The sequence below is a fragment of the Nicotiana tabacum genome, chromosome 23 (assembly GCF_000715075.1).
Source record: "Nicotiana tabacum cultivar K326 chromosome 23, ASM71507v2, whole genome shotgun sequence".
NCBI classification, from domain to species: domain Eukaryota; kingdom Viridiplantae; phylum Streptophyta; class Magnoliopsida; order Solanales; family Solanaceae; genus Nicotiana; species Nicotiana tabacum.
In genome coordinates this window covers 10,257,636-10,273,034 of record NC_134102.1, presented here as the reverse complement: position 1 = coordinate 10,273,034, position 15,399 = coordinate 10,257,636, and the positions used below count along the sequence as shown (strand labels likewise).

Here is a 15,399-nt window from a genome sequence, read left to right as displayed (position 1 = left end):
ACTTTTGCAAATCCAATAGAAATTCTATAGATGTGAGTGTTGTTTCACTTCAAATCAGTGTTTTAAAAGGCGGGGCATTTTACATATGCCTCAGCGGGACGTAAGCCCCATAGGTATTTAATTTTTAATATTTTATAAAATAATATAATGACAATTAATATTTATAAACAGGTAAAATTGCATAAAAATTGAAGAAAACTATATATGTGTGTGCTCTATCCCCCCAAAAAATAATCAAAATAATCTATTAAACGTTACTTACAAGCACAAGTAATTTGAGTCTAAAAGAATAAAGTTTTCTATATGGAGGAACAAAAAGGATGATTAACGTGCAATTTGAACTTTGAATTTGCTGCTATAAAGAAAAATATAGTTTTCTTTGTATTTGTAAAAAGAATTAAACATTCGTTGCTTTTGAGAGATATTAGCAGACTAGTGGACAAAATAAAAATTTGAAAAAAATCATGAATTAGGGCTTAAATCAATAAAAAAGGTCTTTACTTTTAAATTTAATACTTTTGAGTTCCTTTTTAAACCTTTTGAGTAATTACCAAACTGACTTTTTAGAATTTGGGTATTATATGAAGGACTAATTCAACAAATTTTGTTTTAATTTGAAAAAGTCTCTGGAGCTTACTCCTTACTAAAAAAATGCGCCCCGAACGCCCGGGTGTACGCCCCGAACGCCGGGCGTACGCCCCAAATTGCAGGGCGTACGCCTCTTGAGACTTTCGCCCCACACCATCGCCCCTGGACGTTTTTAGTATGCCTCGCCCTCGCCCCAAAAATGCCTTTTAAAACATAGCTTCAAATCAATACTTTTTCAAGACAACTGGGAATAAGCATTATACTCTTGGACTTTGGAATAGATATCTAGAACCCAACTAATCATCCTAAATTTTGATTAGTAGTCAACTCTTAACATTAGATAGTGGAGTATAAAATAATTTGATTAGGTAGGCAAATTAAATTTCTAACGATAGTCCAACTGGACCCCACTTGAAAGACAAGTATGTAATAATGTGAATAGTATAGCAATAACACGCTATCGCGTGTCTGAATTAATAATTCCCAAATATAACTAATCATTTCATCAATTAATCTCACATACAGGTAAAGGTAAGTGTTGAATGATAAAAATTTAATGGCACCCAATATTTATAGCAATCTAATAAATACATGATGTACATATTTTTTATACCATTCCAATTACTAAACTATAGTTATTTTATAGATATATTCATACCTTATCTTATGATTTAAGCATTATAAATTAGTGTAAATTGATATAAACACGAGTGCTGGTAAGTTTTGTCTGAGTTGAAGACTATCTTGTCCAAAAAACTTTACTTTCTTAATTGTGATTATAAAAACTTTTATGTTGTATTGATAATTTGGGCGATAATATAGGAAGGTGTTAATTTTTCATCTTAGAGCATGATGTTCCTTGATCCAAACTTCAAAGTCGTCTCCTAGGGATTTTTTTACTTTTAGCCCGCACCAAAAATTATTAATATTCGATAGCCGAAAAAGTGTATAAAATTTGTATAATTTTTGTATATAACATACATGTATAGGAAAAAATACGACATGACACGTGGCCGCTCAAAGGAAGGACACGTGGAACACAATATGGAGATGACCACCGAACATAGCTATTCCGCTTGTCACCGGAAGAAATAATGATCATCAAATGAGTATTAAATAGTTTGCGCCCGGTAACATTTAATACGAAATATTTTGCAGCATTAAGGATGATGGCCCGTTACAAGGAATTTGGCATTTTATATCTAACGTTACATCTTCATCAATGACCCTCATAGTTGATATTAAAGAATGACATGATCCTAGGACCTCCTTCCCTAGACATAGCTATAAATAGAGAGTCAGTTATCATTGTAAGGGGGATTCGGTTGGTTAACTTACACTATATGTTATACAACATTTTAATACAATTTTATCCTCTCGCTTTTGATCTGATCATCGTTGTGCCCGGAAACCCTGTTCCCGGACTCACTAGTTCTGCCGTTTCATCTACATTCTAAGGCTAAGTATTTTATATTTCATTAGTTATTTCATTACCTTTTGGATCAAATTAATCTACTTGTCTAGAAATCACGAATAAATTCATCTGTACTGTTTTACGGATAAACAGTTTGGCGCCCACCGTGGGGCCTAGACAGGCGTGTGATTAAATTGATCCTTGCCTTTTTTACTAACGTATTTTGATTACTTTGTCTTAGCAAAAAATCACAAAAATGGCAGATAACACTGTTAACGGACCACGCAACCCTGAAATTCAAGGGGAACAATCTCATTTCGAGGATTCAATCAGTGACACTCGCAATGAGGGGAACGACGCCACACCGTTACATGATAGGCAGTACCCTCGACAGGTTCATGAGGCAACTCTTGATGATGCTGATGAGGAGCATGTAGCGGATGCAGTAAGGATCCTGCAAGAGCAACAGACAGTCATTCTAGGCCATCTCACGTGGCAGGATCAGGTTATGACGGAACTGAAGCAGGCGCTCTTAGGTGCCTCATATTATGCAAATAGGCGATATCCAATTCTTCCTGATGTTCCCGCAAACCAAACGATGCGGAGAGTCGACAACAACACTCCCAGGGGCGAAGTTGGCTCCGACGGGGCCGGGGGGAGCAGATTTGACCTCAACAACTATAACGACCCGTTCAAGGAGGAACTTTTACGATTCATGAAGGAAGTAAACGCCCGTATGGATCAAATCTCGGGCGCACCACCAGTATTGAAAGGCCCTAATTCGAAGAAGTATGTTCAATTACCGTACAAGCCGAGTGCGGCCCCGGAATTAATCCCGAACCGGTTCAAAATGCCCGAGGTGCCGAAGTATGACGGAACTTCAGATCCACAAGAGCACATTACCACTTACACAACAACAATGAAAGGAAATGATTTGGTTCCTCACGAAATTGAGTCCGTGTTGTTGAAGAAATTTTGTGAGACTCTCACGAGGGGAGCTTTAACGTGGTATTCACTATTGCCCGAGCATTCCATAGATTCCTTTGAGATGCTCGCGAATTCTTTCATCAAGGCTCATGCCGGTGCCAGAAAGGTGTAGACCCGAAAGGCCGACATATTCAGGATCGCCCAGCGAGGTTCCGAGTTATTATGAGAGTACGTCACCCGGTTCCAGAAGGAAAGGATGTTACTATCGGCGGTCCCGGATGAATGGGCAGCTGAAGAATTCACCAAAGGTTTAAATCCGAGAAGTTTTGACGCTTCTCGGAAGTTAAAGGAAAGTCTGCTCGAGTTTCAAGCAACGACTTGGGCGGATGTCCACAACCGGTACGAGTCAAAAATAAGGATCGAAGATGATTAGGTTGGCTTTCCATCATTGACCAAAGGACGGGGGAAGAATAGAGAAAAAATAAAAGATGATATAGACACGGATATACGAAGTTTGAGAGGCCGATTTTTGCCCTACGAGCAGACAAAAGATCATGGCAGGAACCTCCGGACAGTAGACAAGTTCACTATTGATAGAAGGACCGATCTTGGCCGGAACAACAGATCGCTTCAAGATAGAGAAATCTCAGGGTAGCGAGATTCTTCTTACCCAAGGTTATCAGAATATAACTTCAATGTCAGTGTCGTAGAGTTGGTGTCGACCATGAGGAATATCAAAGAAGCACGATTCCCAAGACCTATGAAATCTGATCCCAACCAAAGGGATCCCAATTTAAGGTGTGATTACTATGTCACTAACGGCCACCAGACTGGGGACTGCAGACACCTCCGGGAAGAAGTGGCAATGCTGTTAAAGAGTGGTCACCTTAGAGAATTCTTGAGCGATCGAGCTAAAAACAACTATGGTCGGAATAAGGGCGACGCAAAAACCTCGAAAGCAGGAGAAGAACCCCTGCGCCAAATGATCAACATGATCTTCGGAGGAAATAAAATTAACGGGGTCACCTTTTAGGTAGCGAAGAAGACAAAAGTGTTGATAAATCATAGTAAAAGGCTCCGGGAAGACGATATCACATTCACAGACGAAGATGCAGACGGATTACTACTGTCGCACAATGATGCACTGGTAATTTCTTTAAATGTGTTAGATTGTAAAATTAAAAGTATTTTAGTGGATACAGGAAGTTCAGCTAATATCATACAATGAAGAGTAATGAAGCAAGCTAAACTCACCGGAAGCATTATCCCGGCAACGAAACTCCTCGTCGGATTCAACCTCGTAAGCGTGACAACCCGGGGAGAAATTTTGCTGCTCACAAACACTGAGGGAGTAATGAATACAACACTCTTCGAAGTAGTAGATGGAGACATGGGGTATAACATCATCTTGGGAAGACCATGGCTACACGAGATGAAAGCCATGCCTTCAACATACCATCCATTGTTAAAATTTCCAACACCCGGGGGGATCAAACAGATAAGAGGTGATCAACCGGCGGCGAAGGAGATGAATGCAATTTCAATTTCTAGTACTAAAGAAAAGGAACGTGCACCATAGAAATTACTAGAACCGACACCTGCCCCCAAACCAGAGGAAGATAACACGGGGACAGAAGAGTCAGAACAATATGAGGTACCAAGGTATTTTCAAGTACTGGATGATTCGTACGTGACGAAGTAGACGGCAGAAGAGCTGGAGCAGGTTGCATTATTCGAGGAATTCCTAGAAAGAAAGTTCAATTTGGGAACAGGACTGCATCCGAAACTCAGGTATACTTTTATTGAATTCCTTAAAACTAACGCCGACTATTTTGCATGGTCGCACGAGGATATGATAGGAATTCCAACGGAGGTAGCCATACACAAGTTAAGCTTGGATCTCAACATACCTCCAGTAAGGCAAAAGAAGCGCCTTGTTGCCGAAGCAAGGAATAAATTCGTCAAAGAAGAGGTAACTCATTTACTTAAGATTGGTTCAATCTGAGAGGTAAGATATCCGGACTGGCTAACCAATGTAGTAGTAGTACCTAAGAAAAATAATAAATTCCGCATGTGCGTAGATTAGAAGGATCTTAATAAGGCGTGCCCAAAAGACTCATTCCCATTGCCAAATATCGATCAGATGATTGATGCTACGATCGGGCACGAGTTAATGAGTTTCCTCGATGCTTATTCTGGGTATAATCAAATCAAGTTGAACCTAGAAGATTAGGAAAAGACTTTATTTATAACGAATTTTGGTATATATTGTTACAATGTGATGCCCTTCGGGCTAAAAAATGCTAGAGCCACTTATCAACAGCTCGTGAATAAGATGTTCGAAAAACAAATAGGAAAGACTATAGAAGTATATATAGATGACATGCTCGTTAAGTCTTTGAAAGCAGGTGACCACTTGAAACATTTGCAAGAAACATTCGACATCCTGAGGGAGCACAATATGAAACTTAACCCCGAGAAGTGTGCATTCAGGGTCAGTTCGGGTAAGTTTCTAGGATTCTTAGTTTCCCAAAGGGGAATTGAGGTAAATCCCGATAAAATCAAGGCCATAGAGGACATCCCAGGTCAATTGTCTAACGTAAAAGAAGTCCAGAGGCTCACAGGGAGATTGGCAGCTTTGAGCAGGTTCATTTCCCGTTCATCAAAAAAATGTCATCACTTCTTCACACTACTCAAAAAGAAAAATAATTTTAAATGGACACCGGAGTGTCAGCAAGCCTTGAACGAGTTGAAGAAATATTTGTCAAGCCCTCTGTTGCTTTCAAAACCAAAAGAAGGTGAAACGTTGCTAGTCTAACTCACGATTTCAGAAGTTGCGGTAAGTGCAATTTTTGTCTGAGAGGACGAAGGTACGCAATCTCCCATTTATGACGTTAGTAAAATTTTAACGGGGGCAGAAACTCGCTACCCACATCTGGAAAAGCTGTCCTTAGCTTTCGTAGTCGCTATTTGGAAGCTGAGGCCCTGCTTCCAATACCACCCAATATCGGTGGTAACTACTTTCCCTTTGAGGAATATCCTCCATAAACCCAAGCTCTTAGGTAGGTTGGCCAAATGGGTTGTCTAAATGAGCGAATTCGATATAAAATATAAACCGAGGACTGCAATTAAGTCACAAGTCATGGCTGACTTCAGCCCGGGACTATTGCCTCTGGCAGCTAAGGAGGCAATAATTGTGTCAAAATCGACGTCGGGAGTTTGGATCTTATTTACGGACGGAGCTTCAAATGTAAAAGGGTCCGTACTCGGAATAGTCTAAATCACGCCTTCGGGGGAAACCTTAAGGCAAGCCATCAGAACGATTCTTTTAACTAACAATAAAGCAGAGTACGAGCTTTGATTGCAGGGCTCGAATTGGCCGGGGGACTTGACTCCTAAGTCATCGAAATCAAATGTGATTCACAATTAGTAGTAAATCAGGTCTACTAAATTTTTGACACCAAAGAAGAACGTATGCAACAATACGTGGTAAAGGTTCAGACTCTATTGGCACGATTCCGGGAGTGGTCAATAACTCATATCCCGAGGGAAGATAACGTGGAAGCAGATGCATTGGCAAATTTGGGTTGATCAATATAAATCCAACGATCGGAATCAGGGACGATAGTACAACTGATAAACTCAGCCTTGGACACAGATGGCTACTATGAGGTGAATTCGACTAGTTTGGTTTGGGACTGGAGAAACAAAATAATCGATTACCTCAAGCATGGAAAGTTGCCCAAAGACCCCAAAACATCAAGAGCGTTGTACACCAAAGCTGCACGTTATAGCTTCAAGAAAGGCCAATTGTACAGAAAATCCTTTCAAGGCCCGTTGGCCCGGTGCTTAGGATCATCAGAAGCTAACTATGTCATGAGAGAAGTCCACGAAGGGATATGCGACAACCACTCAGGTGCAAATTCTTTGGTGCTGAAATTAGTTCGGGCAGGGTATTACTGACCTCGTATGGAACAAGATGCTAAAGACTTCGTACAAAAATGTGATAAGTGCCAACACTACGCACCACTAGTACATCAACACCGGATCCCCTACATTCGGTTCTGTCCCCGTGGCCATTCATGAAATGGGGGATGGACATCGTCGGACCGCTACCACCAGCTCCCAGAAAGGTAAGATTTCTTTTAATTTTAGCTGACTATTTTTCTAAATGGGTGGAAGCAGGTCCTTATTAGAAGATCGGAGAACGGGAAGTGGTCGACTTCCTGTGGAAAAATATAATTTGCAGGTTTGGAATACCAAAAGAGATTGCATGCGACAATAGGCCGCAGTTTATTGGCGAAAAAGCTACAAAGTTCCTTGAAGACTTGAAGATAAAGAGGATTACCTCTTCACCTTATCATACAAGCACAAATGGTCAAGCGGAGTCAACAAACAAAGTGATTATTCAAATCCTCAAGAAAAGGTTGGAAGTAGCAAAAGGCAACTGGCCCGAAGAATTACCATGGGTTCTATGGGCCTACCGAAGAATGGCCAAGTCAAGCACGGGAGAGACCCCTTTTTCCCTTGTATACAGTGCAGAAACTTTGATACCGGTGGAAGTGGGGGAACCAACCTTAAGGTATTTCCAGGCGAACAAAGAATCGAACAACGAAGCAATGATAATCAACTTGGAGCTGCTCGAGGAATGTAGGGACTTGGCGCATGTCAGAATGGCGGCCCAAAAGTAGAGAATTGAGCGATATTATAATCGAAGTGCCAACCTCCAATATTTCAAAGTAGGAGACTTGGTCTTGATGAAGTTAACTCAAAACACCCGAGAACTCAACGCGGGTAAGTTAGGCCCAACATGGGAAGGCCCTTATTGGGTTTCAGCTATCACTGAGAAAGGATCATACGAGTTGGAAAATTAAAACGGAGACAAGTTGCCCAACAACTAGAACGTGGATCACCTCAAAAGATATTAATGCTGACGAATAACAGTCAAACGGAAAGTATGTGATGCACTCTTTTTCCCTTCGTTCAGGTTTTATCCCAATTGAATTTTTCTGGCAAGGTTTTTAACGAGGCAGCGAAGGAAAGTATACTACGAAGATAACAGTGATAAGACGTTTCATAACAAGGCAAACAAACATGTTTCCACCCGGGGATGATTAGATAATCTTTTCTTCTATTGCAAATTCCCACCAGGAAGTTAAGTTTGCTACCGAATGGAGGGTACCCGATCGTTCCCGAGCACAAACCACTAGAAGACTGTTTGGTATTCTTTCGCTCGATAGCATGGGTTCCTAATGGGAAACAAGATATGTTGCCGAGTGAAGGATTACCTAGCAATTCATTGGTGGGATCTTCGAAGACATAAGATTTTCAGTGTTCCAATTTGCATTCTTCGCATTCGAACACTGAGGGAATGATATAAGGATACAACAACACTGAATGCCAGGCAACACTGAATGACACATCAACCGGGGAACGAAAGTACGGAACATAATACATCATCGGGACTAGAGACTGTGCAACCAGCCCCGTAGAAACAAGTTGTACAAGATAGCCACAAGTCATGGCAATTTCTTTTATGCATAGCAAAATGCTTATGTACTTTTGAAAATAGAAGGAATTAAATGAAATGAAATCCTGTTTTTTTTATGTTGTTTCTTGTCCGAATGATGATTAATTTTACCATTTGAAAGTTAAACAAGTAAACATAAGATGACCCTCTCTTATAAAAACCCTCACGTTTAAGGGCTGGTTCCGGAAGAATCAATGCCCGAAATCCATAATGCCATCGGGGAAAAAATACACCCGATGCTGCATACGAAAAAGACGCAAAAAGTAAACTTGCACAAATACATATTGAAACCCTCATTTAAAAGGGATAATTCTCGGAACCAAAATGCTTCGAAGAAAAAGCATCCGAGATTACACATAATAAAGCGCGAACAGAACAATATGGGCAGAATACTTAAGCAAGTACGAAAGTTAAAGACTTGCATGAATATTCAAAACGAGAATAAGACTCAAACGATACTTGAGCAAAAAATATATTTTTATTTACAAGGGCGCGTCAGAGTGATAAAGGTACAAAATAGAAAAAGAAAGAAAAAGCTAAGCTGCAGCATCTCCGGAATCAGGAGGAAGAGAAGTATCCGCATCCCCGGGAGTTGATACCATCGATGGCTCAACATTTTCCCAGCTTGGTCTTCGGCATCATCACTTTCTGATCCCTCTTCAATTTTCGAAAACTCGGAACCGAAATCAGAAGAACCTGGAGCATCAGACTGCGCCAGGAGTCCATTTTTTGCAGCCAACTCAAGCTCTTGGGCTTTAGCAATTTCGGCATCAATTTCAATGATACCAGTGTTGGCCTCTTCCAAGGTTTTTCTCCTCATGCTATATATGGAATAAGTTTTTTCAACAATGAGGGAAGCCGCTCAGCGCTTGAGTTCTTCTTTGAGTTGAGTAATTTTGGCGGAAAGGTTTTTCCGGGACGACCTAACATATTAGAGACACATCGAGCTCACGGATAATTGAACTATAGAGCCTATTATGCTCAATAATTTTCCTATACTTCTCCTCCAACTGGGCATGTTTCGCCACCACAACAACAAGCTCTTCACTTTTGGAATTTAAGGTTGCTTCCAAATTAATCACTCTTTCAGCGGATGCAGCCTCGCACTCGGTTGCAGCAAGAATGGCGTCCTGGACTTCATCCCATTTAGCCTTGGCTTCATCAAATCTAACCCTCAGCGGGCCAACTTCTTGGCTGAGGGTTATCACTTCTTGCTCTCTTCGCTGCAAACGAACTTCCAAAACATCGGCCTTGGTGGCTCTGGTTTCCAGTTCCGAGAGGCGGAGAACAATCTGGTTCCGTTCCGCCAAAAGCTGATCTCGTTCAGAAGTAAGTTCTTCCTTCTCATGAATCAGCCTTTGAAGGCCCTCGGAAACAAGAAAATTGGCCTGCAAAACAAGAAGAGGTAAAACTCAAAATACATTCATTCAAAAGTAGGGAAAATAACAGAGGAAGAAATAAATGTACCGCTGTGGAATTATGCATAGCATTGTTCAACAAACACTCCCCTGAGAGTGTCTGAATCTTTTCCCGATCTTTTTCTGAAGCCAAAGATTTCAGATAGTTAGCAATCTTCACCGGCCTCAAAAGCAAGTTGCACGCGGTGGAGACCAAAAGGGTAACACTGTTCCTCCTTTGTGGATCTTTAGAAGGGGAAGCATAATTTTTCAAAAAATTAAAATGAACTGGGGAATGTGGAGGAGGGGCACCTTCTTCATGGTCAGGCGCGGCCGATGGAGATGATGAAGCAATCGCTATTGAAAGAGTGGATGAATATGGGAATGATGTAGCAGTTGCTGGTGATGGTGATGGTGAAGGTGGAGATGAAGCTGATGGAGTGGAAGAGTGAGAAGAAGCTGCATCAAATGCAGTGCTGCTTATTTGATGCTCACCAACCAAAGACTACATGGACCCAGTACTCAGCCTTGTTGTACCGGTTACAACAATTGGGGCCCGAGAGCGGGAATTAGCATATTCAACTAAATCATATTCTCCCCAAATCAGGTGCGGCCGATGGAGATAATGTAGCAATCGCTGTTGGAAGAGTGGATGGAGATGGAAATGATGTAGCAGTTGCTGGTGGTGCTGAAGGTGGAGATAAAGATAATGGAGTTGAAGAATGAGAAGCTGCTGCATCAAATGCGGTGCTGGTTGTTTGAGGCTCGCCAACCAAAGATGGCACAGACCGGTAATTAGCCCTACGGTACCGGTTACATCAATTAGGGCCCGAAAGCGGGAGTTAGCATATTTAACTAAATCAGATTCTCCCCAAAGAGCTGAGACGTTATCGTCAGTTGGTGCAACTATCTCAACAGGTTGAGCATCCTGTTGAGATAATGAGGATCGAATCCTTCTATGTAAATAAGCTCCCTCATCACTAGCCTCTTCCTCATCGTCAATCATCACAGTGTCTATGACCGGCCCGGAAGGAGGATCAGTCACTATCGCCACTGGAGATGACTTAGTGGCATCAACCTTTGCCCTCTTATTCTTTTCACCGGTCGCAGAGGAACGTCTTCTTTTTGGTTGCTTGTTCTCTGGCCGGGGACTCCGTGAAGAAACGCTTGCACCCGAAGAAGGCCTGGAGACACCTGTTCGAGTAAGTGCCTCCTGAAGCAACCTCACCGCATCAGCAAGGTCAGCCAAAACATCCTTCTCGGAGACATCAACTGAGCCCGCAGGTAGACCTGATTTTGTGAGCATGTTAGAAGGGTTCAACCAAGTTATTCATAAGCAAAAAGTGGAAATGAGATAATTTCAAGTTACTATGATTTTTGGCCTTCCACTCATATTTAATGGATAGTTCTTTCCACAAAACGGGTTTCAGGCATTGTGATGTCCAAGATCTTCTGAACCCACCGGTTCAAGCCTTCTATCATCAGTGGGATCCATCGAGTCGCTATAACAAATGAAGATTGAAGGATCAATAAAGAGAAAAGATGTATTAAAGAGAACTTACGAGAGCGGTTCCAAGCAACCGGAAAGGATGAAGCCGTTGTTGGAATAATGTCAGTGGTGGCAACTGCAGCGAACTGTTCCATCCACCCTCGGTCGTTGTCGTCGTCCATGCTAGACATCAAAGCATGGTGGTCACGCTTGCAAAGGTTTATCATTTCCCCGCAAAAGATTTTGGGGGAATAAAGATTCATCATATGAACTATGGTTAGCTCCTCTCTAGTTTCTAGGCATAGACGTCAAAGGCAAGCAACCTTCCTCCATACTGAAGGACTTACCTGTGCCAAACATACTTGGTAGCGGAGGCAAAACTCTGCAATCAGGGAATCAAGCTCTCCGTTCAAAGAAAACGCACCCAAAGTAAAGGGATACATGAAAAAATATGTAAACTCTTCCCTGGGAAGGGTCAATCGCTCCGATAGGTCAGGAGAAATGATTTCCAACTCATTACAACAACAGTCCTCCTTTACAGCAGGAATACTGGAAGTGCGAATAGAAGAAGGGTACCTACTAACAGCCCATGTGCGAGGGTTAGCAATAGGAAATTTCTCTTCAAAATCCTTCGAAGTACTAAGCCTTCTTGGGATGATGGAACCCACTGTTGGAGGAACGGAATCCTCGGTTTTGTTCTTCCCTTTTGAAGAATTAGCACGTTTTGAAGAGGAAGCCGTTGAAATAGAAGGAAGGAAAATTTTTGATTCGAAGAAAGATCAGAGAAAAGTTGGGAAATAAAGGTGCAAATTAGAAGTTTGAGAGATTATGAAGTACATAAGAGAAGGATGATGCGTATAACTAAAATTCGGGCTAAATTCATGGCCATGATTACCTCGATAATCGGCAAAAGGCTTGCTGAATCATGGGAAGGTACGTGTTCGGGGTATTAAATGCGGAGAGACAGACGTGTAATCAACCGTCAGTGGCCTTCAAAAGGTATTATAGTAATTCCCGTCAAAAGAGTGTTTCTACCAACTTCTCGGTAACATAAAGTTATGTCACCAGAAAGCAGGTGGACTATCTGTATAGGAAAAAATACGACATAACACGTGGCCGCTCAAAGGAAGGACACGTGGAACACAAGATGTAGATGACCACCGAACATAGCTATTACGCTTGTCAATGGAAGGAATAATGATCATCAAAAGAGTATTAAATGGTTTGCGCCCGGTAACATTTAATATAGAATATTTTACAGTATTAAGGATGATGGACCGTTACAAGGAATTTGGCATTTTATGTCTGACGTTACATCTTCATCAAAGGCCCTCATAATTGACATTAAAGAAGGGTATGATCCTAGGACCTCCTTCCCTAGACATATCTATAAATAGAGAGCCCATTTATCATTGTAAGGGGGATTTGGCTGGTTAACTTACATTATATTGTATACAACATTTTAATACAATTTTATCCTCTCGCTTTTGATCTGATCATCGTTGTGCCCGAAAACCCTATTCTCGGACACACTAGTTCTGTCGCTTCATCTACATTCTAAGGCTAAGTATTTTATATTTCATCAGTTATTTCATTACCTTTTGGATCAAATTAATCTACTTGTCTAGAAACCACAAACAAATTTAACTGTACCGTTTTACGGGTAAACAATATAGAATGTATATATATAAACAAAAAATATTTTTTTTTTGGCTATTATTTTCAGAGCGGCTATACAATATCATTTTCCCAATATTTTAGTCAACCACTATTTTGCCTCTTGATCAGGAAAAAAAAAGGACAGCAATTTTGAGATAAATGGTTATAATATTTGCTCTTCAAAGTTATGCTACTCTTGCAGGTTGTTTCTCGATAAATAAATAAATAAATAAAAATTTCCCTTGTAAATTACTATTTCCGGATACGCAATTAATTTTTCTAAGTTATTTTCCTTTGTAGACAACAATATCCAAGTTCACATGAATAATTTCCAATTGTGTTGAAAAAGGATTTAAAAGAATTGATTAGGTAGGAAACTCCATTTCCCATGAATAGTCAAAACTACAGTAAGTCCATTTTAATTGATTTTTTGGCCTTTTTTTTTTTTTTTATGATCCATAATATTTGACTTTTTCAAATATGAAGAAGGAATTAATTTTTTTTTTTCAAAGTTACCTTTGAAGTAAAGAGTCTCAAAATATTTTTTATATTTTATGTGAACAAATTAAAGAGATACTAAAGGTTAATATGATAAATTTCATTGTTAATTAATATTAAAAGATATATTTTTTAATATATGTAAAAACAATAAAAATATCTGGACCAGAGATAGTAATAGCCACGTGTCTTATTGGAAAGAGAGATGTAATAATGCGAATATTTATACAACAACTACCTATCACGTTTCGAAATTTAAAATTTCTCACATGGGCCTCAACCTCTATTTTATTAACAAGTAATTAGTGAACATTTCAACATTTAATCTTCTATAAAGCTCAGTTGATCAGATGGGGAAACAATATCTAGAAAAGAAAGAAAGATGGCTAATTTCATTGCGGATACGAAGAACAAGATTCAAGATCTGTTCGTATACCTCGTTTCTTGTGGAAAATCTTCTAAAGGTAAGAGTTGAAAACTGTATTTTCTAGAAAACTTTGCCTTTTTTTCTTAATATTCATGTTAGAACCTCCTTTTTTTGGGGGGTGGGGGAGGGTATGAGAAGTGATTTGGGGTAGATGTTAAATGGATTTTAAGTTCAGTGTAATAATATTTTCACACTATTAGTGAACTTTTATAAGTGATAACATGTTAGCTTCCATTTTTTTTGACCAAATTATCAGTTGGAGACTTGGAGTAATAGTTAGCAAGAGTTTTACGTGTAATTACTTAATGGTTTAAGTTAAAATTTTTGCATGTGATTTAACCTGTTATATATAGTAGGTTATTTATTATTTGTTCCAAGATATAAATCAAATGCTTCTTATTAAATGGAATTATGTGTAATTAGCTTTTAAGCAACCTTTCTTTTTACATCGTTAATGTATATAGAATTTAAATTCTTACTTAATTAACAAGTGACTTAGTCGGCGTTTTCACATAAGAATTGTGAAATTTCAGAAAAAAGTGAAAAAAAAATTTCAAGTGAAAATGATATTTGAAAATTAGAGCTGTGTTTGGGAATGAATACAATTTGAAGTTGTTTCTAAATTTTTGTAAGTGATTTGAAGTGAAAATTTTGAAAAATAATTTTTTGAAGTTTTTCAAATTTTTGAAAAATTTCAAAATTCAACTTCGAGTGAATTCAAAAAAAATAAAAAAATTGTTTATGGCCAACCGAGCCCTTAATCATTGTATTAATATTTTTACATACCATCAGTACATAGAACATAAACTCGTGTTCATTTTGTTAGACCAAGGGCCAGCAAAAGATGTAGCAGAAAACTTCCAGGAAAATGGTGGACTGGTAATTATAGATGAACCAGGCAATAAACCAATAGCACCAATTACAGGTGAACAAGGAAATAATGCAGAGGAAGAGCAGCAAGATTTTGCAATATTCCCACCTGGAGATCCAAGAAACAATATAATATATGATCAACCAGAAAATAATAATGATGAAATTCCATCTGCAGGAAATGAGCAATATTATGTGCCACCTGTAAACCCTGAAGGTAAAGCAAATGTTCCTAGAGCTCCACCCAAACGAGTGCCTCCTAAGGTTGAAACTGATTGAAATAATACAGTCAGACCTCTCTATAACAATATCTCTGTATAATAGTCATTTATTATAAAAATTTAGTTTTCTCGGCTTTTATCTTATATTGTAATATATGTTCTCTATAACAACACTTTACTATAGCATTCAAAAAATATGAAACAAATGCGGTTGTTATAGAAAGTTTTGACTATATTACTCCCTCTGTCCTAATTTATATGATATTTTTTTCTTTTTGATCAGTTCCAAAAAGAATGATATCCTTCTATATTAAATAATAATTCAACTTTAAATTTTTCTTTTTACCCTTAATGAGATGATTTTAGCCACATAAATTTC

At 39.3% G+C, this 15,399-nt stretch overlaps 1 protein-coding gene across 1 annotated transcript; it reads left to right on the top strand.

Annotated features, from left to right (window-relative positions):
* The first annotated feature begins 13,792 nt into the window (after positions 1-13,792).
* On the top strand, positions 13,793-15,157 carry LOC107795044 (uncharacterized). The gene is made up of 2 exons (XM_016617609.2): positions 13,793-13,966; positions 14,756-15,157. Exons 1-2 carry the CDS (start codon positions 13,885-13,887, stop codon positions 15,076-15,078), a joined length of 405 nt encoding a protein of 134 aa, XP_016473095.1. The 5' UTR covers positions 13,793-13,884; the 3' UTR covers positions 15,079-15,157.
* The last annotated feature ends 242 nt before the right edge of the window (positions 15,158-15,399 follow it).

Excerpts from the sequence above, each read along its gene's own strand:
- LOC107795044 (XM_016617609.2), top strand. The coding sequence starts at position 13,885 with ATGGCTAATTTCATTGCGGATACGAAGAACAAGATTCAAGATCTGTTC. Across the intron at positions 13,967-14,755 it reads TTGTGGAAAATCTTCTAAAG|ACCAAGGGCCAGCAAAAGAT; the intron begins GTAAGAGTTGAA and ends TCATTTTGTTAG.